The sequence below is a fragment of the Aspergillus niger genome, assembly GCF_000002855.4.
Source record: "Aspergillus niger supercontig An14".
Lineage (NCBI taxonomy): Eukaryota > Fungi > Ascomycota > Eurotiomycetes > Eurotiales > Aspergillaceae > Aspergillus > Aspergillus niger.
Genome location: NT_166529.1, coordinates 104,735 through 129,640, shown reverse-complemented (window position 1 = coordinate 129,640; position 24,906 = coordinate 104,735). Strand labels below are relative to the sequence as shown.

The 24,906-nt window shown below is 50.8% G+C and overlaps 10 protein-coding genes across 10 annotated transcripts; 3 read left to right on the top strand and 7 right to left on the bottom strand.

The window, feature by feature from the left end:
* Positions 1 to 161: 161 nt before the first annotated feature.
* On the top strand, positions 162 to 4,603 carry An14g00500 (uncharacterized protein; the record flags this gene model as incomplete). Its single annotated transcript, XM_059744021.1, has 3 exons — positions 162 to 573; positions 617 to 4,087; positions 4,155 to 4,603. 3 exons carry the CDS (start codon positions 162 to 164, stop codon positions 4,601 to 4,603), a joined length of 4,332 nt encoding a protein of 1,443 aa, XP_059602233.1.
* A 458-nt stretch (positions 4,604 to 5,061) lies between these two features.
* Positions 5,062 to 6,262, bottom strand: An14g00490 (uncharacterized protein; the record flags this gene model as incomplete). The annotated part of the gene is made up of 8 exons (XM_059744020.1): positions 5,062 to 5,137; positions 5,209 to 5,287; positions 5,341 to 5,359; positions 5,482 to 5,654; positions 5,717 to 5,759; positions 5,808 to 5,886; positions 6,131 to 6,171; positions 6,236 to 6,262. 8 exons carry the CDS (start codon positions 6,260 to 6,262, stop codon positions 5,062 to 5,064), a joined length of 537 nt encoding a protein of 178 aa, XP_059602232.1.
* Positions 6,263 to 6,524: 262 nt separating this feature from the next.
* An14g00480 (uncharacterized protein) lies at positions 6,525 to 8,086 on the top strand (the record flags this gene model as incomplete). The annotated part of the gene is made up of 3 exons (XM_001400640.3): positions 6,525 to 6,651; positions 6,710 to 6,797; positions 6,865 to 8,086. The coding sequence occupies 3 exons, from the start codon at positions 6,525 to 6,527 to the stop codon at positions 8,084 to 8,086; spliced, it is 1,437 nt and encodes a 478-aa protein (XP_001400677.1).
* Positions 8,087 to 8,456: 370 nt separating this feature from the next.
* Positions 8,457 to 9,198, bottom strand: An14g00470 (uncharacterized protein; the record flags this gene model as incomplete). The annotated part of the gene is made up of 2 exons (XM_059744019.1): positions 8,457 to 8,500; positions 8,607 to 9,198. 2 exons carry the CDS (start codon positions 9,196 to 9,198, stop codon positions 8,457 to 8,459), a joined length of 636 nt encoding a protein of 211 aa, XP_059602231.1.
* Positions 9,199 to 11,070: 1,872 nt separating this feature from the next.
* On the bottom strand, positions 11,071 to 12,501 carry An14g00460 (uncharacterized protein; the record flags this gene model as incomplete). The annotated part of the gene is made up of 1 exon (XM_001400638.1): positions 11,071 to 12,501. The coding sequence occupies one exon, from the start codon at positions 12,499 to 12,501 to the stop codon at positions 11,071 to 11,073; it is 1,431 nt and encodes a 476-aa protein (XP_001400675.1).
* A 482-nt stretch (positions 12,502 to 12,983) lies between these two features.
* Positions 12,984 to 14,258, bottom strand: An14g00450 (uncharacterized protein; the record flags this gene model as incomplete). The annotated part of the gene is made up of 1 exon (XM_059744018.1): positions 12,984 to 14,258. One exon carries the CDS (start codon positions 14,256 to 14,258, stop codon positions 12,984 to 12,986), a length of 1,275 nt encoding a protein of 424 aa, XP_059602230.1.
* A 679-nt stretch (positions 14,259 to 14,937) lies between these two features.
* An14g00440 (uncharacterized protein) lies at positions 14,938 to 18,611 on the bottom strand (the record flags this gene model as incomplete). Its single annotated transcript, XM_059744017.1, has 4 exons — positions 14,938 to 15,853; positions 16,041 to 18,168; positions 18,223 to 18,460; positions 18,522 to 18,611. 4 exons carry the CDS (start codon positions 18,609 to 18,611, stop codon positions 14,938 to 14,940), a joined length of 3,372 nt encoding a protein of 1,123 aa, XP_059602229.1.
* A 311-nt stretch (positions 18,612 to 18,922) lies between these two features.
* On the top strand, positions 18,923 to 20,025 carry An14g00430 (uncharacterized protein; the record flags this gene model as incomplete). Its single annotated transcript, XM_001400635.3, has 3 exons — positions 18,923 to 19,051; positions 19,119 to 19,218; positions 19,295 to 20,025. 3 exons carry the CDS (start codon positions 18,923 to 18,925, stop codon positions 20,023 to 20,025), a joined length of 960 nt encoding a protein of 319 aa, XP_001400672.1.
* Positions 20,026 to 20,512: 487 nt separating this feature from the next.
* On the bottom strand, positions 20,513 to 21,708 carry An14g00420 (uncharacterized protein; the record flags this gene model as incomplete). Its single annotated transcript, XM_001400634.1, has 3 exons — positions 20,513 to 20,789; positions 20,850 to 21,380; positions 21,446 to 21,708. 3 exons carry the CDS (start codon positions 21,706 to 21,708, stop codon positions 20,513 to 20,515), a joined length of 1,071 nt encoding a protein of 356 aa, XP_001400671.1.
* Positions 21,709 to 23,012: 1,304 nt separating this feature from the next.
* An14g00410 (uncharacterized protein) lies at positions 23,013 to 24,629 on the bottom strand (the record flags this gene model as incomplete). The annotated part of the gene is made up of 4 exons (XM_001400633.1): positions 23,013 to 23,151; positions 23,230 to 23,292; positions 23,351 to 24,059; positions 24,134 to 24,629. 4 exons carry the CDS (start codon positions 24,627 to 24,629, stop codon positions 23,013 to 23,015), a joined length of 1,407 nt encoding a protein of 468 aa, XP_001400670.1.
* Positions 24,630 to 24,906: the final 277 nt, after the last annotated feature.

The following is a 24,906-nucleotide window of genomic DNA, read 5'->3' as shown; positions in this document are numbered from 1 at the left end:
TTCTAGCCGCCGGAGGTTTAACTAAGGAAACTAACAGTATCGACCGACACGCGCGCGCCAGAAGCTTTCCCAATCCCGCCGCCCGCCACGGACCACTTGCGCAGATAAATCGGATCCGCGCCCCCGGAGTCTCTTCAAGCAATCCTCCCCAACGTCTCGGAATGGGCCTACAAACTCGTCAGGCAATGGCGCAGGGCCTTGACTCCAGACCGACTGTGGAGGACTTCCGCGAAGACAGCGCATGGGTGCGGTTAGCCAAATCCTACTGGCTTGACGGTTCCAAGGCCCGCAAAGTCAAGCAGGATGTCCTTAAAAAGGACCTCTGGGATCCCCTTGAGGCTGAGAATTTCAGTTTCCGGTCGCTTCTGACGCTAGAGAATCTCAATATTCTGGAAAAGTGCGCATCTCCCGCAATGCTTCTTCGGCCCTCTCCTCTACGACAATGCCTAACTCGCGAACAGGTTTCTTTGGCCGACTTACACGGAAGATGCCTCGAACTACCATGTGCTCCTTCTCGCCTTGATTGTGAGCGTCAAGCAGCGAGAGCATCTACCGATATGGGGTATGTGAATGGTTTGCACTACTGGGACAATTTGAATTGCTGATGAAAGATCAGATATCTTCTCCGATCGACCGGCGGATTTCTCCAATCTTTTCCACCGTATCCTTTCAATGAGCGTCGATCCCTCTCTCGGAACTTCTTCACGGTTGTCGATAGTTTCTTTCATCATTAGCGCCTTTCAGTCCGTCGAGAATCCGTTGATACGCAAAGAGTGTGCACCACTGGTCTCGATCTCCATCTGGCACAACCTGTCGAGCGAGGAGGCAAGAGATCGCTTATTGGCAAGGAGTTCCGGATTGAAGAAAGCATGGAGGGCCGCAGGCAAGCGGTACGATGCAGGGGATGACGCAAACAAGGCCAAGATGCGCTTTGAGCGATCGTGGCTGTACACCATGCTTTTGGATTTCTTCCGGAGATTGAATGGGCCCGAAAGAGAGCAGGCGGATAATCTGCGATACTGCGAACGACTACTTGAATTTCTTGTGGATCTAGAAAGCCAGCCTCCAACCAGGCGCTATGTGAACACGCTCTTGAAAGACCTCAACTTCCTGTCCGTCATCCGCCTGTCGCAACTGTACCGCTCTGCAGACAGCGCGCTATTCCGTGATCTTTGTGGTCTTCTGGAGCATTTCAGCGCTTTTGCAATCGATGACTTCACTGGAGAGGCTCTATCTCCCCAGGCTATCTACGATGCCCACTGTCAGGAGTTGGCACGTCTTCAAAGAACCTCTATGAAGTATTTCAAGGACAAGCTGATGATATTGGCTCTTTCCAATTATGGATCGATTGAACAGCGCTCTGAACTCGAAGGTCAATTAGCTACCTTGGAAGAATCCGAGCTTCGAGATTTGTGCTCGCATCTTGGTTTCCGTACGGACTATCCGAAACAGTCTCAAATAACGCCGGATCGCCATCTGTACATGGAGGTTCTCTTGTCTTTCTATGAAAAGAAGACGACATTCCAAGAAGCTGCCTCCCAGCTCAGCATTGTTCCCACCGAAGAAAATCTCTACGACCCTACTTTGCTCCGCAACGAGACATATGATGGATCCAGGCCGCTTGCAATTCCCAAGTTAAACCTTCAGTATCTGAGCACCGGTGACTTCTTGTGGCGCTCCTTCTTGCTCTATCGGTCGGAGGCATTCTTCCAGATTCGCAAGGATATGGAGTCGATCGTCAAACGCATGCAGCCTCGTGCAAGCCGGGACGGCAAGACATTGAATTTCGACGGTTTCTCAAGGATGGCCATCCCCATTACAAAGCCTGCCATCATTGAAGTGGCGCCTCCCAAGGTTGGTTCGGCAAAGCCTGCGTTCGTCAGGGCTGAAATAGCTATCGAAGTGGGTAGACTGGCCGACCACATCCGGATGGAGTGGGAATCACTTCGTCCAGATGACGTGGTCTTCTTGTTGGCTGTACAGTCAGATGATGCAGGAAACCCCGGCTTTCGAGAACCTGAGACCCCTGGCCTCAAGTATCTTAGAACAGCAGAAATTGTGCAAGTGCTCGATGAGAACGGTCGTCCATTACGCGAACCTGTGTCAGGCCAAGCAAACGGGCACAGATACAGGCCGCGTGTGCGGAAGTTATTGGTCAACCTGGACTCGGCTGCCTTCAAAGCAGACAAAGACGGTCTTGCGCGAGGAAAGCCGGATGTCTATCCGTTGATCAATGTGGTGGCGAGACGGAAGGGGCGAGAGAATAACTTCAAGTCCATTCTTGAGACGATGCAGAAACTCATTGTCTCGGATATCACCCTTCCCTCCTGGATTCAGGATATCTTTTTGGGTTACGGAGATCCGGCTGGTGCTCAATACACTCAGCTGCCTAATCGATTGAAGTCAGTTGATTTCCGGGACACATTCTTGGATTGGCAGCATCTCATTGAGAGCTTGCCCGGTTCAACCATAGAACCATCCAAGGAGGAGACATCAAGCTTTGGTCCCCCGTACGTACTTGAGTACGTTGAAGAGCCTTCTAAAGCACCTTCAGCGGAAACGTCGAAGAAGCGACGGAGGGAACAAGCCGAGAGAGAAGCAGGACCCAAATCTCTTCGCGTCTCGACATACAAGCCACCCAATCCCGGCCCGTATCCAATTGACGCGCCCAAACTTAATACCGTCCGATTCACCCCAGCGCAGGTGGAAGCCATTGCTTCAGGCACTCAACCAGGGCTGACCGTTATCGTCGGGCCTCCTGGAACAGGAAAAACGGATGTTGCGACGCAGATCATCAATAACATCTATCATGATTTCCCCAATGAACGCACGCTACTTATCGCACACAGCAATCAAGCACTGAACCAGCTTTTCCAGAAGATTGTCGCATTGGACATTGACGAACGTCATCTTCTTCGTCTTGGTCATGGTGAAGAGGAGCTGGAGACTGAAACCAGCTACAGCAAGTACGGACGCGTAGAATCTTTCCTTGAGAATCGCAATCATTTCCTCGGCGAGGTCATTCGGCTAGCAGCATCCATTGGAGCACAGGGTGCCCATGGCAATTCCTGCGAAACTGCCGGGTATTTCAACACCGTCTACATCCAACCTGCGTGGGCCAAGTTCTGGGATCAGGCTCGCAGTGAAAGCGCTTCGACCGAAGATATCGTCGCGGCTTTCCCATTCCATACATACTTTGCCAATGCGCCTCAGCCCGTCTTTGATGCGACGGCGACAAAGGAGACCCTCCTTGACGTGGCTGAAGGATGCCAGCGGCACATTGACAAGATCTTTTCCGAGCTAGAGGACATCCGTCCATTCGAAATCCTGCGTCAGCCCAAGGATAAGGCCAATTATCTACTTGTGAAGGAGGCAAGAATTATTGCAATGACTTCGACGCATGCTGCCATGCGTCGCCAGGAAATCGCCGATCTCGGTTTCCATTATGACAATGTGGTCATGGAAGAGGCGGCCCAGATCACGGAGATTGAGAGCTTCATCCCCGCCGCCCTGCAGAATATGAAGAATGGCGAGCTTCCTCTGAAGCGAGTAGTTCTTTGCGGTGACCACCTCCAGAATTCTCCCATCATCCAGAACATGGCTTTCCGGCAATACGCCCACTTCGAGCAAAGTCTGTTCCTCCGACTGGTGAGGCTGGGCGTCCCTGTTATTACACTGGACCAGCAGGGCCGCGCGAGACCCAGCATCGCTGAACTCTTCCGGTGGCGTTATAAGCAACTTGGAAACCTACCTGCCGTTGAGACGGCGCCAGAGTTCAAGCAAGCCAACTCCGGTTTTCAGTATGATTACCAGTTCATCAACGTGCCTGACTACCAGGGCACCGGAGAACGTGAACCCACTCCCCACTTCATCCAGAATCTGGGAGAGGCCGAGTATGCCGTTGCCATCTACCAGTACATGCGCCTCCTTGGGTACCCAGCCTCCAAGATATCCATCCTTGCCACGTATGCAGGCCAAACGGCATTGATTAAGGATGTCTTGAATCACCGCTGTGCCAAGAACGGACTATTTGGCATGCCCAAGATCGTCACGACGGTGGACAAGTATCAAGGTGAACAAAATGACTGTAAGTCTTTCCAAAGAAAAAACCAGCTCCGTCAAAGGAAACCCTACTAATTCGTACCTCAACCTAGACGTCATTCTATCTCTCACCCGAACTCGCACCGTCGGCTACCTCCGTGACGTCCGTCGTCTAACTGTTGCTCTTTCCCGTGCGCGTCTTGGTCTGTACATCCTCGGTCGTCGCGAGGTCTTCGAGTCATGCTACGAGCTCAAGCCCGCGTTCGACCTTCTCTTCCAACGCCCAGACAAGCTTATGCTTGCCCCGGGCGAGATGTTCCCGTCTGCGCGCTCCCTGGATGACGAAGTCCAAGGCACTCCGATGGAAAACGTCGAGCATCTCGGCCAGTATGTTTTCGAGATGACGCAGGCGAAGATCAAGGCCATGGGTGGAGAAAACGCTATTAACAATGAGATGGATGTGGGAGGTGATGAGGAGGTCGTGATGGATGAGGATGAAGTCATGCTAGGGGCTGGGGAGGAGGGCGATGATGATCCTTTGCACGAACATACTTTTACTTGAGCGTGATCTGTATCTTGTTGTTCTGTTGTTTCTCTCCTGGCCCGGTCATCCTGGACGTGTGTATGCATGCCACATGCTCTTCTCTTTTTATCTTAAAACTACCGAGAACCCCGATTTTATCCAAATTTGAGAAAAAGTCATCTGAATGGGCTTTGGATGGTCGGGCTACTATTTGAATGATTGAATGGTTGTGATGAGGCTTCTTATTTCTATAATCTATGCTACTGCATCTGTGCGTTGGTAGATTTGCCTGGTAGTAGCAGGGTCAGTACTATTATAGAAGAAGAGCCTGTAGAATTGGCTATGTAGTATCGCTTTATATATATACAAAATCTCTATACCCCGTTCTAATCCATGTGCTCTATCGTGTCCGGCCGAAGAAGAGGCTAGTAGTTGCTATAATAGCTAACAAAAAGCTCGCCTGAATCGACACACCTGACATGTGTAGTAGTAACTACCTAAGATGACGAGGACTCGAGCTTGTTGATCTCCTCAACGATGTTTTGAGGGTCTTTCCATGCGAGAGCGACAAATCTGATAGGAAATCAGTCCATTGGTTTTCTTCTGAGGGCAGAAAGAATATATATTTGTATGCGTATACTTACTTGGTGTGGCTTCCTCTGGCGAAGACTTCTCCTTTAGTGTTGGCGAATTTAATCGACGTGTATGCAAGGGTCTTGCCAACTGCAGATGACTGTAAGTATATGCAGCGTATCAAGTGCGTTCAGGGAACCTACATTTATCACAGCTGACTTCCTGTTACACATGCAGTGGGTTAGCCTGGACATGCTTTTCCCCTCTATTGTCATGACTACACACACAGAGAGAGAGAGAGAGAGAGAGAGAGAGAGAGAAAGAGAGAAGCAGGAAAAACCTACCGCTAGGATCCTGTCTCCTACTTTACCACCAGAACTGAGATACGTCACTGTATGATTTATTAGGGGGTCTTCGGTGAAAGTAGAAGTTGCTATCTGCTCACCGTTCAGGTCAGTCGAGACGCCTGTCGCGAACAAACCACGAGAAGCAACAGCCAGGGAGCCACCAAGGTCCACTTTGCATTAATTCATGTTAGCAAGGACATTCAATGTGAGACGGTGTTGGCATGTGGCCCACCCATGCTGGCAATGGTACCGCCATGGAGGATGTTCAGGCGGTTCTGATGATTGTCAGTTACCAAGTAACCATTTTCGAATCTCTGGCTTACCGTGTGCTCCTTCTTGATATCGAGTTCAAAGTTGACTAACCCAGGTTTGGCAGCAGTCACACGAAGCTGGCGCGATAGACTCGAATGTTAGTATAGTGTTCCGAAGCGTTTAGCCGGTATCGACGGGTGTCCCCGGGACCGATAGAGTGAAGCTTCAGCCGTAAGGTGAATCCATTGAAGATATTCCCGGAATATGATGGTTGTATATTCCAACTCGAGAAGCTTACATTGTCTAGTAGACTAGATAACCATCCCATGCATTCCCATCAGTGATTTGAATCCAGGACAGGCATGAAGGAAGCACTCTTTCTTCTATCACTTACCGAGGCTCTAGCCCCGAAGTAGCCCGAAAGGACTCCCAAACCTGCGGATTTTGTGAGTACAGGCATAAGATCAAAGTAGAGTACAACACAAGGTATGTAACTTACAGAGCGAACAAAACGCAAGGTAGTCATCTTCAAAGCAACGGAAATTGAGGCAGCGGTGAGAGTTGACTGTTAAGTAGATATGAGTAGAGTATTGTTTAAAGTGAGATCATCGGCAGCCGATTGATTGCGCTTGGGGCATGTTTGGCGCGCCGGAGATGCTCCGCTTTGGGGCCGATCGTCTCCAACTTTCAAATCCCAAGCGTTGGTTGGTTTCTTCTTTGGCTTCAGCTCCAACGCCCCCATTTCTTTCCCGCCGCATCATGCTGCAGCGGTGACTCCTGCCGACAAGATGGCTGCCGCACCATCTTCTCGTCCCTTTGAATACCTCGAAAGCCTTGCTGGCACTGTCTTCTACAAACTTTACCAGCAGCCATCAACGGCTCTCGCCATTTTCAGGCGCATGCTGCCTGATCTGGGTATGTGTCGCATGTGCATTCACCACTCCGGTGCTTCATCAACTAACTGCCTGACTAGCAAAATGCTTTGTCATGGCACTTCTCTACCTAAAGGATCCGCTCCCCGCGGCGGATCTGGAGGCTTGGGTTAAATCGGAGAGCTTGAAGTAAGTGCGGGTCAAGCACCCTGGGAAGGTTTCCGCAGTGATTGTGGTTAACGTGAGCCTCACACAGAGAACGCGACAATGCACTCTCCATCCTAGGAAGACTGCATATTTTATCCAACACTGTTACGGCGGATAATGTCCGCGCCTACAAAGTCACCGATCCCTTCGCCACTTCATTGCGACACGCTCTCACCGGCGCCGACCAAACACAATCTTTTGGCGTCCTTTCACAAGTGCCTGCTGGCTCGGAAGTCTCGATCCCCGAACTTGATGAGTATGCGCGACGACAGTGGGAAGGAGTGCTGGGATACATGGTCGGTACTGGAGGCATGGGAGGTCCCCAAGTGACCCTCAGCAAAGGCGTGAAGGAGCTCCTGCAGGCGGGTCATCTGGTCGAGATCCGAGATCGTCGCGTCGAAATCACCCAGGATGGGTTTGCCTTTGTCCTGCAAGATGTCAGCACGCAGGTGTGGCATATCTTGATTCTTTACGTCGAGAGCGCCAGCGCCATCAAGATGGACAGTGTCGAAGTCCTCTCGTTCGTGTTCCTTCTCAGCAGTCTCGAACTCGGAAAATCATATGAAAAGAACCACCTCAGTTCGAAACAACTGCGCATGCTGACCGACCTTGCCGACTTTGGTATCGTCTATCAAGAATCGCCGGATGCACCGCGTTTCTACCCCACCCGTCTTGCAACCACCCTCACGTCCGACTCCAGCGCCTTGAGCAACCCACTCTTGGGTTCCCTCTCCGGTCCTGCTGGCGAAGCCTCCAGCAAAGCGGGTACGGGCTTCATCATTATCGAAACCAACTACCGTGTATACGCATACACCTCGTCTCCCCTACAGATCTCCCTGATTGCTCTGTTCACCACACTGAAATACCGCTTCCCCAACCTCATCACCGGCAAAATCACCCGCCAATCCGTCCGCCGGGCCGTCGAGATGGGCATCACCGCCGACCAAATCATTTCCTATCTCTCTACTCACGCCCACCCGCAAATGCGCAAGCACAACGTCTCCCGCTCGACCTCAAACCAGGCCGGGATCCCCCCGTCAGTCCTCCCGCCAACCGTGGTGGACCAGATTCGACTTTGGCAGCTGGAGCGGGACCGTGTCAAAGCTACGTCCGGATTCCTTTTCAAGGACTTTGTCAGTCTGGCAGAATACGAGGCGCCATGTCGCTATGCCGAAGAAATCGGTGTTCTGGCATGGAAGTCGGATCGCAAACGCATGTTCTTCGTGACGAGGCATGAACAAGTGGCTGCGTTCTTAAGGAGCCGGAAATAAGTCGAGGGTTCATCGACCCCACCAAAAGGTGTTGGCTGAAATGGATTATTGGGCTAAAAAAAAGGAATTAATTATTACTGCAACTTTTGGCTTCTTGCGTTGCATAGAGGTGCGGCAGCTTGGCGTTCTGGTTTCTCGGGACATTTCATGAAACTGATGATATATAACCCACCCCAAATCGGAGAATGCGATTGTGGGGGTGACGGCTTACAAACTGTATAATAGCTGGGAAACTCAAAATAGAAGAAAAGGAAGTGTGACATCCAAATGACATAGACAAGGATCATCAATAATGACTATCTGTCCGTCCCTAGCACAAGCACAGCAAGGTCACCACGCATCATATATACTAATACAATAACACAGCCCCTCAACATAATGGCCTCCCCACCAGCAATAATCTAAAAATCCCAACTATAACTGGGTTACTACTCCCTAAAACGCTGACCACAAGGCCCATGTGCCGCCTCAAACGCCAGCCCAAACGCCCTAAAACTCCGCGTCGCGTCTTCTGACTCACATGCATCCTCCAGCATCATAAATGCCCTCCTAAACCTCCCCGTAGCTCCCCTATCCGACCCAGCAAGAGCCGCTACACGCTGAGAATACCCATGTCTCGACACGGTCAGCGAGAATACACTTGGTGGACGAATGCCGGTCACGGGATCCGGTGCATCAAATAAGTCTGCGTAAAGTATGGCATTGAGAACGGTCATGAGTCGTCCGAGCCAGAATGCATATGATTGGGCTCCGTATATTGATTCGAGGCGTGTACGTGGCGGTGTGGTTTGTGCTGTGGTAGTGGATGTTAAGGTTCTTTGGGGGAGTCGTGATGGGAAGGGGGAGGAGCGACGGTGATGTTGCAGTGGTGGTGCTAGTTGTTGGGGCTGTGGTGGAGGTAGTGTTCTTCTTCTGCCTCCCCTGCTGGATGCTGCTGGGTGAGGGACAATGGGTCTTGGGAGGTGTGAAGGGAACGGGGTCGGACGGCGCCCGGTGGTGGAGGTCGGAGTGGTGTCTGGATTGGGATGGGCTGGAGGTTGGGGGGTGGTGCTTGTGCTTGGGCTTTCTCTTTCTCTTTCGTGTTGGCCTTTGCCTTCAGCTTGAGGTTGCATTTCTGATAGTATAGTTCTTATAGTTGTGTATATGTAGTTGGTGGTGGTGGTGGTGTAGCTTTTGGAGGTATTGGGATAGAAATAGTTGAATTGGATCTACTTTTTGAAGGTTTTGACAATTATTTGGGTCATATTGATGCTGTTGAGTATGAAAGATCCATTATCTGGTCGAGAAACTATTATTTGATACCGTTTTCCTCGTCAATGAACGTGTTGTGTCTGGGCGAACTTCCCTGGAAGCGAACCACAGATCGATCAGTAACCGTCATCGCCTGAAGTGAAGGAGGACCAGAGTCACTCTCACCTGCCCTTTTAGTGTAAGCACAGAGGATATGTTTGCTCTAATTTGTTTGTTTCTCTTTCACCCCGTAAGGATTCTAGATATGAAGCGAGTGGGTAGTGTGGGTATATAGACTGAAGCATGGCATATATGGATGTTAGGATCAAAGGGGTGCAAATGGAGCAAACTGTTCTTTGATTCCTATTGTCTCAATTGACTTGTGTTCAATGCCAATCGATGTTTCCAGAAAGAAGGCTGGATAGAGGTGATTTGATATAGCGGGACTCCAGGTGATACACACTTCTGACTGATTCGGGGCCATCAATTTGACACTTTCCTGAGTGGGAAGCAGCAAGTTCTTTATACTAAGGCTTGCCAGAATCTTCAACTCTGATAACTTCACAGTTAGAGGTAAAAGTCAAAAGTCATTCCTATTTAGAAGTATCTGCTAAAATTTTGCAAGAAAAATCCGGTCATACCAGCACCGGCTCTTCAAACGTCAATCGCGTTCACTCCACGATCCCGATTATCACATCCATGATAGTAATCTACGCTGACCAGACAGCCATTCAAAAGACCACATGAGACCCGCTTAAACAACCTGTAGGTAGATTCGATAATGAAACCCATCGTTTGGAGGGTACAGGGCGCGATCTCGCATGTCGTAGACATCGGGCTAGTTGAACCATGGAAAAGGAAATCCCGAGAACCCCCACGTGTAGTCTCTTTCCGTGAGAACTTTCTCGACTCTGACAGGGCCGAAGCTTGTGCAGTCCCACTTGATAGCCATCCAGAAGTCCACGGATAAGGTAAAATACAAGCTCGATAGTTTGATCTAGTCTGATTGACAGTCCAGTTCCTGAGCTAGTGCTGCCCTAGACCCCATATCCATCCAGCTATTTCATCTAATGCCAAGGACTGCAACTCAGCACTACTATCGCGAAACCACCTTAGAGCATATAGTACTCCAAGTCCCTTTTATAGACAGATACTGATGATCCACCGTTCGCAGATAATAGTTAGCAGTTTAGGGGCAATCTAGAAGTGGATCAAACTTTTCTGCTGTAAAGTGGTTTTCTTCGCATGGTGTGTCCATTCAAAAGCGAAGTCTGGAGATACAATAACTAGTATAGGGTTGGCACTGTGATTATCTCAAGATGAACGGGACCCTTAGATTGGAGATCAAGATAGTGACTCAGATTAAGTAAACCTTCATTATTGTGGGAGGTAAACAGACTGATCCTTGTACGGATGCTAAAGGGGCGAGTAAATGCATGACTGCCTGTCGATTTCTTCCTGGGCTTTTCGTGACTGTGGTGCTAATCGATTCGTTCATAGGAAAATTTCGGATGCAGCACGTTCGTTCAGGAGTACAACATTGAGGTTGTGGATGCCAACAAAGATCTCTGAGATTTCAATCTGAGTGAGATCGCGGGTGGCATCGAGAAGAGGAGCCAGGTCCATTTATGCTACTCTCCTGATACAAGCAGCAACAGCAACAGCAAGAAATAAGGATTGATGGTCATGATATTTTTGGGTGGCTTTGAGCCACATGATCTAGTGACTCCAAATGTGTGGGCATTTGATCAAGGTTACCAGTCGCGCTTCCACTCGATTAACTCGAGGTGGACTTCGGCTTGAGCACCTAGCTCCATGAACTGGTGCCTCAGTTCAGGGGGCCATTCCCCAATATTGGTGTCTATGTAGTCGAACAATACAGAAATGCCACGAAGCTGGGGCGTGCAAGATTTCCAACCCCTCAGCCATGTCCGAAGCAAGGTCAAAACAGCAGTATCTGTCCATTCGTAGATCGGCCAATCACTATTATAATCACCACCGTCATTTTGTAGCCCCAGCTCATCCGTAATGGTTAGAAACTCGATATTCCTCGGGACCACGTCCTGCAATCTTTTCGTTGTGTCTTCAACAAACCCCACGAGGAATGCCAGGGGAATCCGAAGTCTCTTGAGCTCGTCGAACTCTACCATTGCACGCAGCGAGCCCTCCATCTTAACAGCGGGATGGAACTGCTCATTGCCTCCGATTGGGGCATCAGCTGAGATTGTTAAATCCATTAGAGTGCCTCGAACACGAGATACTGCGGCCGCGATCCTATCAAGATCGACGGTAGGCGAAACGAAGTCATCCTCGACGCCATAGTCGTAATACCAGGCCCAGCGAAGGGTTTTGAGATATGGCATGACTGACAACAAGTCACCGAGGTAGGCTTCCCGTACCGCAGTCAAGTCAAGCGAGGTAAGTTTGGAAGGGTCAGGTAAGTGCGCTGCAGGCCATGTGAATACATCAGGGTTCTCAACAGTGACGGACATGCTTCGGATATTCGGCAGATAAAACAATGGCAAGACGTTGGCGGTGTTCTTGGCTCTATCTTGGGGTGTCATTTTGGGCCTCGTGCCGTCGTCGCCCACAGCACGGTGGAAAGACACATCTCGGAGATGCTGAAAGGTAGGTAGCCTATAATCCATAGGTCTGCATAAGGCTGAGTTGAGGATCATTCCGAGAACCTGATTTTCTCTAGTGTAAATCGGGCCCAAGTACAAGCACCTGAGATTTGAAAGTTGTGCTACCAGAAGGGCAAGGAGAGCATCAATCGTACCCTGGTGTAATTCACATATCCAGAGATCGCTGTAGGGCACCCCAGTCCCTTGGATGAATGCAGTGTATTCGGTCAACTCGGAACTGGAAATGAGTATCTTGGGAGGGCCTGCCGTCATCCGACCTTTGATATTCATGCCGTCCAAGTGAACATTTGTGATGTAAGTAGCCAATTGCGGCTTGCACGTAATTGTGCGTAAGAGTTGAGTGATCGGGGGAGGCGAAGAAGCTTCGCGCCAAAGCCACTGGATGTTTGCGTAGAGGAATGGCTCAACTCGGGCGCGCAGCTCTTTATTGACAATGCTAAGCACACGCAGTTCAGCCGGCGGAAGGATCTCGAAGATCAGGCCTAATACTTCAACCGGGCAGCCCAGAATGCCAGATGCTGCCTGGCGTTCGGACAGCATTGGGGCAAGTTTCACGATTCTTTCATGGATTTCGAAAGGAAAGAAGACGGCCACTATTGCAGGAGAAAGTGTCAAGTATGAGGGGAAACTAGAACGTGAGAAAACCGATGTTTTTGTGATGTGAAACCCGGGGTAATAAACTCATGTCTGGAACCTTAGCTGCTAGTCTAGCTAACTAGATAGTAAATAGATGGAATGGATGGACTTGGAGAGATCCACTCGATCCTCGCATTCCTGGCACACAGTTCATGCCTAAGGCAGACATCCATTGCGAATCTCTACTCGTTCCCCCATCAATGAAATTCATCTTATCTGTATTGACTTACGAGTAGCTATTCGGTTTGCATTATATTGTATTAATATTAGATGTATCTTATTTGTAACTAAGTTAAATACATGCTTGTAGGCTTCATTGTTCAAGCCGGAATGATCTCCCAGCAGCTCCCAAAGAGAGAAGTGGGCAAGTCGATGAAGTTGGTCGGTCAATTCAATTTCAAGAAAGACTGCACTGCTGCGTTTCCAGGCTGCTTCTCCTCCTTCTCCTTCTCCTTTTTGTCTGCATTCTGTGCCCGCAGGTTCTCAAATTTATTCGTTAACCGAACCCGCCTCGGCAGCGCCCTTAGACTCGATCTCGCCAGCTCTGCTTCTGATGTGGGCGTTGTATCTGAATGATGATCGCGTGACTGCATTTGCAAGCCAAGACCAAGATTGTCCTCAATCTGTATCAATCGCAAGAACTGCTGTCTGTCTGTCCGGTGCTCTCCTGAGCATGATTGGGGCGCATCTGCTGCATGGGTGCTCAAAGGATCTGAGCTTGAGCTTGAGTCTGCATTTGCCTGCATCTCGGCTCTGCTATGGGACACCTCCTTCCGGCTCAATACCCGATTTGATGGTCGACTGGTAACCATCACTGGAAGCGACTTGCGAGCATTGTCTGGCTTGCTGCTACCATGGCCGCGCGTTGAAGTCGGAAGTACATTGGTTTTTCTTGTTTGGACTCGCTCACTGCTGTGGCCTCGCTGCGGGAGTGGTAAGCCTGATGGTTTCTGCTCCGATGCTCTGGTACGGCCATCATGCATACTGCTGCTTCGACTGCATACTCCAGGACTATCCTCTGATGAACCAGACTTCGGATTCCCCACCTCATACCGTTTTCCAGCAGCATGAGGGCCCCCCAAAGAGGAAAGCACACTCCGTCTCGCTTCATGTTGGTAGATCTCATGCGAATACAGATTCGAGGTCGGTGGTTTGACAGGAGTGGGAAGTCTAGAATAATTGGCATGATGAGCCTTTTCACTGGCAGCCTGGTGGGGGGCAGGGAGCGAGGATTCATGTAGGGTTAGAGATTGTCTTTCGTCCTCCTTGTAGGATACGGAGTTCAATTCTTCATTACAGTCTCCAAGGCTTTCTTGTCCTTCCTCCTCTGCTTGAGTGGAAGGCTTTCCAGCATCTGTTGTGTCTGGAGGTAGCATCACTGCTCGCCTGATTCGTTCTCCACGTACAGAACGAAGCTTCTTGGTTGGTGTGGATGCCGATGAGCCGGTTTCTGTGGTAGATATTGATGTTTGGGGTGTGTTTGGTGGTTGAAGACAGGTCAATTCGCTGATCGTGCTTTTGCTAAGAGTGTCCTGGTTGCGGTTGCTGTGGCTGGCTTGGGTGTTCATGTTGCCTGAGCGGCTACGACGACCTCTAAATGCACATTTGAGAACTTGAAGAGAACTGGCAAGAAAGGATCTGCGAGTTACCCGATCAGGCATAATGTATGTAGTACGGCTTTGGATCTTGGGAAGGTGAGAACTGTGATTCACGAGTTTTGGAGACCAGCGTCATCTGCACTGCAATGCACAGAAGATGGCTTACTGTGTTATGAGTTCTGAGCAGACTATAACAACTCGCGTGAAGTAGGAAAAGGGAGGCGCGTCGCCACTGTATTCACTTAGACACGGGATATCTTGTCTTCAAATTCACGTATTGATCCCGTGACCATGGAGCAATATCATCATCAGCATCCAAGAGACATGCAGGTGTGATGCTTAGCTCACTGGATAACAGATAAGGCTAGGCTCTCAGATGTATAGGTTAGTTAGGGCGCAAGAGCATCAAGGACGTGCGTTCATGCAACTTCGCTGCAGCCCGTTTGCTCACTACAAAGACCATATGTCACTATCACTTCCTGAACAGCGCAATGCTAACAAGAGTGGATTAAGCCGGGAACTGGATAGAAAATCAGTTCCCCCATCTTTATAAAGTGGTTGACCCCTGCACGAAGGAAATTTCCCATTTCTGCCCAGTAAATCAAGGGTATGCATTGTCTATCCATGCATGCTAATACATATACATACAGATGCCAATTCATACAATGCCCATATTCATGCTCGACACCAAACACCACATCAAGTCATCATGCCATGAGAGTTAATGGAGTGGACACCCGCTCTACTCCGAGTCACTGTCCACCACGAAGCCCGCGCGCATCCGTCTGCGATTTGCTGCTACAATTGGTGCGTCATCATCGTCTTCGTCCTGCGCCATTGCTTTATCGGGCCTGTTCGAGTCCTTCTCCTCATTCCCAGCAGAGCCCAACAGCTTCTCTCGATCCCGACTGAATACCAAATCGTCATCAAAATTGAAGCCATCGTCCTCTTCCCCGGATGGCGTGCCCTCTCTGTCCGACATAGGCGATGGGGCATCCATGTTTCCCATCACGACATCGTCGTCTTCGTCCACTTCGTCCGCCTGCTTCCCGCGTCGTTGCCGCTTGCTCTTGGCTTCACCTGTCCGGTTTCGAGTGGTTTGGCGCTTGCGTTGACCTTTCTTATTTGTCGAACCATCTCCGTCTTCGGTCATGCCGGTAAGTAGTGCATGCTTGATGCGCTTGGCTTGTTCTCTACGTCTCTGCTCCTCCAGGAGGAAGAATTCCTTGTCTCCTTCTTCGTCGGTGTCTTCGTCACTCGCGTGCACATACAGATCACTCTTGATCTTGGCGAGACGAGCTCGACTATTTTCCAAACGCGCTCGGCGACGCTCCTCCAAGGTCTCTTCATCCACCGAGTCATCCTCATCCTCATCATCCGGGTTACGTTCTTTGCGCTTCTTCTTCTTTGTTGGTTTATTTGCTGGATTCGGCGCTGCCCGAGGGTTCGGCGGGAACAAGGGCCCATCTGGTACCTCGTCCTCGCCCTCTGAATCATCACCAAACTGAATATCAGGGTTGTGTTGGTTGTCTGAGGCCGTTTTCCCACCACCGTATTTCCGTCGGATCAGCTCACGGGGGTCCCGTCCAAGTGTCCCTCGCTTAGCTTTCTCGAAGTACTTGTCGATGAATGACTTCATTTCCCGGAGATCCTGGGCCCTTGGGGCAGAGGGAATGATCCAGGCTGCCCCAGGCACGTCCTCTGCACCAAGCCTTTCAAACTTGACCAGTGTCATAAGAAGACGGAGCTTTGCGTTGGAGAACATGGCCTGTTGGCATGCATCGTCGCGCGCTTTCACAGCTACAGATATGTTAGCTCATGGTTCAGAAATATGGGAATAACAACCTACAAATCATAGGGTTTGGGATTTTGGAATTCTCTGCACCCGCATCGCGCAGGGCCTTCTCCTGGGTTTCCCAAGCCTCTCTTTCTTCAACTGCCGACTCCAACACATCGCTGACCCAAGTGACCAGATCTTCCTCCCCATCTAAGACCAATGCTGGCACCATAATGCTGATTTTTTCTTCAATTGTATGTGCCTGTCGGGGGTCGATCTCTAGTTCTGCTGGAGCCTTCCTGGCACGGGTGACTGTCTGCCGCTCGTGACCATATTCGAGGTAGAATGTAGTCGCGTTGATCTTACTGAACAGCAGCTCCACGAACAGGGCAGGCCGTTGGTCGAGCCTCTTCGTCAGTCGCCGGATAATCTGGCGCACGAATTCTTCCCACTCCTTAAAGATCGGTTTACTCGAATCCAAGGCGCCTGGGCCTTTAATCATACGGTAGAAAAGGTTGATGATATCGAGTCGGAAGAGCAGAACACTCAGTTCTTGCTTGAAAGCAATTCTGTAGAAGTAACGGTGGGCGCGTTTTAGCTGCTCAGTGTTCAGCTCCTTGTAGTGCTTGGTGAAAGCAACAAAAGTGTCAACGCATTTCTGATTGCAGAATTTGGCGGCAAACCGTCTGAAATCGAACTTGCGCTCTTTGGACACACGTTCTGCTTCCAAGCGGTCCTCATCTTCGGAGCCGTTCTCTTCATCATTCTCGTCATTGCCAGTACCTTCTACATCCTTGGCTTTGCGTCTGGCACGTCGCCGAGATCGCACTTGCATATCGAGGTTCTCCTTCGAATAACGCTCCAACATTCGCAAGAAGACGTGGGTGAGTTCGGTGCACGCATCCAGATACCCAAACGGTTGATCCTTGTATCCACGAATGACAGCGAGGACCCGGTCATGGGTAGTTTCTTCGTAAAATATACGGTTTTGGATGTTTTCAGCGATCTCTTGGTCCTCTTCGAGCGGAGACTGGGCCATGTCCTGCACGGTCAACAAGATCTGGGTGAAGCAGCGCATTCCAGCATTGAGATCCTCCCAATCTTTATTATCCAGCGCATACTGCATAGCGCGATTTAGAAAAACGAAGGTTTCTTGATTCAGGACACCCGCAACGAGGCCAAAGCTATCGGGCTCCAGCTCCTTTGCCGGCTTCTCGCTCTCCGCATGCTTCTTGCGTTGGCGTGCCCGACGTGCGCGCTCCGCTTCGAGAAACCAAGCAGTAGTGTAAAGAAACTGGCGCGTGTTTATGTCCATGACGCGGTCTGCTTCACGTTCGATTGCCTTCCGTACATGGGTAAGAAGGGGGTTGAAGCCTGAGTCCAAAAACTCTTCCACGAACATCCGTAAGTTATTGGAGGCAGTCGAGTTTAGATGGACCGGAGTGCTGAAGTCATTGTGCACAGTCAAATCTTGTGGCTTTCGCCGAATTAGTGGCTTGTTCCACTTCTTGGTCTCGTCCATCTTTTGCAGGGTCGCCTGGCCGTCTTTGAGCACATTCTGCCCTGAGACGGTGGAATACTTGGCGTCATCACGCTTGACCCAGATCATAGTCCCAAAGCGTCCATGCCGAGTTGGTGCGTTCTTCGCGTACTCTCTTCGTAAAGACGACTCCTGGCGTAGCAGATCGTCTAGCTCGTCCGTCCGTTTGGCTGTTCGTTGCGCATCATCCATGAATAGCTTCTCCACACTAACACCCCGTATCAGATGGAACAGTATCTCGAGAAGAGCAACATCTTGCATGGTAAAGTCGTCGCCAACGTTGGAGCACATGGTCAGAAGGAGGGCGAAGACATCTTGATCTTGGAAGGCGTTGATGGTTGCGGATCTTGAGGTTTCCTCCTCATCGCCTTCCGCCGCGAGACGAGTATTGGGGGTTATCAAAGCAATATTCCGGAGGAGATAAAGCAGAAGTTTAAGAATACCCTCGTCGCGGGTCGTTCGCTCGGATCGTGGGATGGCCATGCTCGGAATGCCGACGCGGATTATAGTTCGGAGATAGCTAGTACTAGCATGACTCAGTAGGCCTCGCTTGTATGAAACGTGGACATGTTGTATGTATGGTATATGCCGATGATGGTTGATTGTCAATTCCCCGTGTAGTTCTACCGGCCATGTCAAGGGGACAAGCAGCTCTACTGCTCCCTGTTAGACAATCATCGCAATGGACTGTAGCATATAGCATCACTTACAGCATGCCAATGCGATCCTAGACATATACTTGGTTTGCTTCTTGCTGTTTGCCCAGACCGCCAGGATGGGTAACAAATCCCCGTTGACAAGATTGGCCTCTCCCAGGCACCGTGCCACATCCATCCGGTTGTGTTTCTCATCGTATAGCTTCAGCCATCGCTTGATATCCCGAAGACAGGCCAGGGCGTCGTCTCCCAGCACATACTTGTCTGCATCTTCGCCATTGAAACCACCCAACTATGAGCCAGTGATTAGCTGTGTTCCTATGCTATCATTCAGCAAAGGAGGGTTTACTTACGGCAGTGACGAGACTATAGACATGGGCGCGGACATCCGGGTCCACGACCTGCACGTCCGGTGCAGACAGCACTGGTTCTTCGTTCTCCATGCTGGGTATGCACACCTTGTATCATTTCTCCTCACTATCATCCTCTGCTTGGTGATCCTGCGCGCGCACCCCTAAATTGGCCATCAACCAATAATGGCGCGTGATTCACGCGTCGACGTGTCACCGCCTTTGAAAGTCCCGGATAAACCTGGTAGCCGAGAAAGCCGCGGGTAGCCGATGACGTCGGATCACATGAGAATGGCCGAGGCCCGATGCATCTCCGTCTATTTACTATCTGGTTATTACTTCCCCCTCTTTGCTAGATCTGCTCCGTATCATTTATCGAGAGTCTTCGTGCCCAAATTGGCATTATGCTATTTTCATCATTGCGCTCTCTCTCTCACCGGGGCCCCTCACTGGCCTCGCGGGCCTTCAGCACCTCCCCCGCCGTCCATGCCGCCGAGGTTAAGTCGCTGGGTGTGATAGGAGCTGGGCAGATGGTCAGTGTGTTCCTGACAATATGATGTTCCCTCCAGTGAGAGAAACAGGGCAACTAAGATTCTATAGGGATTAGGAATTGCTCTAGTAGCTGCCCAGAAAGCCCAAGTCCCGGTGACCCTAATCGACAACTCCCAAGCATCCATCGACAAGGGCCTCAAGTTTGCCGGTACACAGCACCCACTCTTCTTCTCTCCCTCACCATCTTTCCAATTTCATTTAACTAAACAACTACATTCTTCCAGACAAACTCCTCGATAAAGATGTATCAAAAGAACGCCTCACCCGGGACGCCGCCGATGCCGCCCGGGCACGCATCACCCCAAGCCTGAAAATGGACGACCTCTCCAGCGTCGACTTCGTCATCGAAGCCGTCCCCGAGATCCCCGACCTCAAGACCTCTATCTTCTCAAAACTCGCCCAAATTGCCCCTAAGCACGCCATCCTCGCTACTAACACCTCCTCCATCTCCATCACCAAGATCGCAGCCGCCACCACAACAGACCCCACGGACCTGCAGGCCCCCTCGCGTGTCATCTCCACGCATTTCATGAACCCCGTCCCCGTGCAAAAGGGCGTAGAGATCATCGCAGGCTTGCAGACTTCCCAGGCCACGAAAGATACCGCCATCGCTTTCGTCCAGCGCATGGGCAAAGTCGCTTCTGTTTCTGCGGATTCGCCTGGTTTCCTGGCGAACCGAATCCTCATGCCGTATATAAATGAGGCCATCATCTGTCTGGAGACGGGCGTTGGTGGCCGTGAGGATATTGATAATATCATGAAGACGGGCACAAATGTGCCTATGGGTCCGTTGGTGTTGGCGGATTTTATTGGTCTGGATACTTGTCTCGCCATTATGAATGTCTTGCACCAGGAGACTGGTGATAGTAAGTATCGGCCGTCCGGGCTATTGAAGCGTATGGTTGATGCTGGGTGGCTGGGCAAGAAGTCTGGAAAGGGTTTCTATGATTACTGATTGATTGATCGATTCAATCATCTCTGTATCTATCCAAGCGAACGTTGCGATATCCCTCCCTTATATACTGTGATGTCTTAGAAATTATGTACCCCGTTTTGGTGTCTTATTGATGACTTGTTTTGGCCTGCATGTAGACTACATTTAGCTTCCGGTGACCGAGAAGTAGTCATACTGCATGCAGCAGACCTCACACATGGAAATCACGTCATTGTACGCTCAGGCTCACATTACCATCCAGGAGTTTCCAAACAACACTGAATCAGCTACGATCCACCCCCAATACCTCCGCTACCCAGACAGCAAACACATATAAAGTCAATAATTCATTCTCATAATCATAACACGCTAATTGAACACGACTAGACAAAGGAAAAGTTAAAGGAGTGTGCCGCCAAGATACATTTTCGAAAAAAACAAAATGCCTCCTTCAAGTTGGAGATAATAATAATCAATCTGTTTCTCTTTTCCACCCAAATCTCGGAGCCTAGGAAACCCTCCTAGCCCGAGTCGCCTGCTGTGGTATCAGCAGACTCGCCCGACTTCTGTTAGCGCTTCCCCCTTTCTCCTTCATGCCTTGGGTCTTTGCCAATTCTTCATCCCGCAGCCTTTCGTTGCATAGGATGGCAGCCACCACTGCGGCAAGTTCGGCCTCCTGGTCTTTGTTTACGCCGCTGTGGCCGATGATGAAGGTGAGGAAGTCGATGGGGCGTTGGCCTGGCTTGGCGCAGGTACATGACAGCCATGGATTGCGACAGAGGTTACTACTTCTCGGTTAGGATGTCTAGATACACTATGTGTGGGCAGCTGAAGGGGGGACTTACCAGACTTGTGCCTTGCACCGGCACGTAACATGATCACAATTGAACAAGAGGTCCACCAAAGAGCCACATTTGAGACCCCTCTGTGCTTTACCAAGTCGCGGATCTTCGAAGACGGCCATGAATCCTGGATCTTTCTTCCCAGTCGAGGTACTATTATTATACCCCGGGCATCTGCAGCCAGAGCAAAACGTCGTGCTGCAGTATGGGCAGCTTTGGGACGAGAGCTTGCTGTTCAGATGCTTCGGTGGAATGAACCGGCCGCACGTCGGCGCAGGACAGTACCAGCGTTCTCTGGCTGGGGTCGCATACTCCTGCACCTTGGCAAAATAGACCGTCCTCTCCTTCGGTGTTAGCACGGGAAGGATGACCTCTGTCGGGATCTTCTGCTTGCAGCATCTGGGTGGGAACAGTCCTTCCTCCGGCATAACTGTGAACACCAACTTCTTCAAGCATCTGCTGCAGTACTTGTGCTGACAGGGCATGCTGATCAGGCATTCGGCAGGCATGATATCCAAGCAGCATGCGCAGGGTCTATAAAGTGAGTTAGCGCCATTACCCAGAAGAAGGCTTGGGTGTGTATCGAGAGGGGTACTTACTCGTCGATTACCTCCCTCTTCGCCAGACGCTTTGAGAACCGCCCTCGAACCTTCTGCACAAGCCGGCTCATCTTCGACTTGTGGCGGTGTTCGTCTTCGCTATGTGACATGGTCCTCATTGAATTGGCGTCCACACTCGAGACACGATCCATTGGCAATGGCTCCGTGCTGAAAGTGCTGCCACGGGCCTCAGCCTTCTGGCGGTGTTCCGCGATGCGCTGGGCAGCGCGCGCGGCCAGATCTTTGACGTTAAATGCGGTCATCTTGATTTCCGGCATGGGTTCTCTTTCTGCGACTGGAACTGCTTCTGGCTGACCTACGAGATAGAGGCGTTGAGGGCCGTATACTTGGGGACGGGGTCGGTGATGGGGAGGAGCAGATCGGACTGGATGATTGCTGGGTGCAATTCCGGGACGCTGGAATCCATAATCGCTGGTTTCGACTTTAGAGAGTAGGGCACGAGCAACGAGCAGTAGACAGTAGTAACATAATACTTAGGTTGATGGCAAGGGTCTTTGAATGGAGTTGTAGTTGTGAAGTATGTAGGATGTAAATTGAGTTTCGTAGGAGATAATAACTAGCATAAAATCGCCGGCAGCCGGCGCGAGAGCTGCCAGGGTCTTTATAGACATCTTCGGGTTGTTTTGTTGGACTGCTCGGCATATCATCCGGGATGGCAAGAGAGCCAGACAAGAGGAGGGTGGGTATATCGCGCGACAACTAAGCGACCATGCCATGGGTAAGGCAGTCGAATGCCACATGTCCACCGCCCATTATTTGCTAGAGATACCTCTCAGACAACGCTTCCTGCTCGAGGCTTTGACATCATTCGCCCGTGTGCAGCTGTAGGGTGACCTTGAAGGGCGGGGCACCACCTGGTCCATGCTAGTTTCGCCAACCAACCGCGAGAGTACGGAAGGGATAGATGAGGACTATTGGCGACCGGGATTCGGGAGAGACGAGAAAAAGTAAGTAAACTGGCGCATGGAGCGCGACCATGCGGTTGACCGTCGGTTGAGGTTGTCGACGTGTTCGACTGCGGGGCGAGCAGGAAAGAAGATCAGGTAGCAAAGCAAAGCCCATCCCAGCCTCACCGCAACAACAAACTCACTATTTCCCCAATCCCCTCCATGACTCACAAGCATTCACTCGCTCGCTCACTCACCCTCCTTCCGATCGTCACTAAGCTAAACTAGCCACTGCCCAACAGCCGTCCGAAGGCTGGTCGTCGGTTCATGGATCGGACTCTTGCGTGGTCGAGCAGTGCATGAAAACTACTACTAGCGCTTGCTCCTACCTCTCATCAGTCCCCGAGCAATGATAAACATCATCGCCCATCCCCGATGGAAAATGACATAATGACATTGTTCTATGATTCCACTGGCTTGGGATGGGCCAACATCTTCAAGGGTATCACAGAGAATCGCTAAAAGTGTGAAGACAAAACGAACAGCATCCCCCCAGGATCAAGCCAAACAGGAAAGCAAGCAACTTTGATCAAACCCCCCGTAACACTCCAATCAATGCAAAATCCTGAACTCCACAGACAGCCATTGCCCGCTGAACTTTATATAGCACCAGTAAACTTCCGACTTGCCCAAGAAGAGCCGTGCTCTTGGTACTCTTGCCGGGTGATGGCGACTTTCCGGAGTTCGTCTTTATTAGTAGCAAATCGGGACGCTCCCAACCAGGCGGAGCGAATCGGACTGTGTACAGAATAATTGCGATCATCAGCTCGTGGTTCTTAAGAGACAGTAGTCAGTAAGTAGGGCAGCAGCTCTTACTCTTGCGGGCATTTCACCCGGACAGCGCATTCCGCGGAAGCCAGTTGGCGCAATTCCGACTCCCTGCCACCCAGTTAGCAACAAGATGCCAATCCACCAAACATATGAATCCCACACTTACAGTCTGTCCACAAATCCTGGGAGCAGCGCATTGCCACCGACGACCAAAACGTTGGCCAGAAACGCGGGATGCAGTCCGGTAGGCAAGACAGAAAGACTTTGCATGATAATATCCGGAATGCCGGCCTGCTTCATGCCAATGTCGCTGGGAGTGAACAAGATCTCCGGAACAGCGAAGCGCTCGTTGCCCAAGACCAGAGCGTCTTCCGATAGTGCTTCCGCGCTGGCCCCCGACAAGCCTCCTTTCCTCTTCTTGGCGTTCAAGAGAGCATCATGCGGTCGCATGAAGCCCTTCTTGCCTGCATTGGGGTCAGGGAGGACATAGTCCACCATCACCCCCTCGCTGGCGTCTGGCAGGCCGCGTTTCCGGTTGCCCTTCCACGTCTGTTCCATGTCGCCGACGAAGTTGTTGCTAACAAAGCAAACGGCTTCCTTAACCTCGTTCATGATATAAGTCTCGTCCACCATGTTGTACTGCCGCACTGAAACCATCTCCTTCAGGTAGTTCGTAAGATGCTTGCCACCAAGGTCGAGTCTGCGAATGGCACGTTGAAGCGACTGTCCTTTGTAGATTGGTGTCACGGTGGTGTGAGAGTAACCCGAGTCAACCACCAATAAGCATTCCTTTGGAGACACCGTCGTGTTTGCCTCCTGCACAATAGGATCCCCAAACAGCGACTGGACATCATTCCAAGCATTCATCGATGGCCCTAGATGCAATACGCGTCTTCATTAGCAATCACCCTCTCCAAGCAAACAGCTGACGACCACCTAGCATCCTTACCAACGCATCTGAGATACCCTCCAAACCCCCACTCCTCCATGACAATCTCATCCGCATTCTTCTGCAGCGCCGGCAATGCATTCGGCGCCTCCGTCAACAACAACGTCGTGTCCTCGGGATCCGTAATCCGCAGATCCTTACTGCGCACGGTTTTTTCATCGAAAAACGAGTGCTCCCAAATTTCCTTCTGGGCCTCCCAGTTCACAATGTAGCCCTTCTCAACAGGACGACGAAACATCATCTCATTCCAGTCCGTCACATGCGTGTTCAGCTGAGAGCCGACGTAGATCTTGTTGCCACGGGTCTTGACGATCGCATTGGGAATTTCGGAGCAAGCTGAAAGCGCTTTCGATTGGTCGTCTGGAGGTACAGAGTCCGGCGCATAGCCGGCTTTCAGGGTATATGCGCCATTATCGATGACGAATGTCTTGTCGGGGAGAGACTGGACCTTGGCGACGGAGGCCCTGCCGGAAGGGCGAGGTTTGGTGGTGCCCATGTTTGGAAAAGGGGGTTAGGTCATTAGAGTTGATGCAGAGGGTTTTTCGGTGGGACACATGGACAGATTCGATTAGGGAGAAAGAACGCGCGAAGATAACTGGCGAGGGGGTTGGCTGAAGATGGAGAAGTAAAGACTAAATCCAAGAAGGCCGCGACGGAGCTTTCGGTCGGCGATCGGAGATGCCAAGCTGTCGAGCTCCCAAATCGGTAAATGAGGGCTCAGGCTTAGGGCATGGATCTTGGGTCTTTCAGGGAGTGCAAGATTTATTGATACA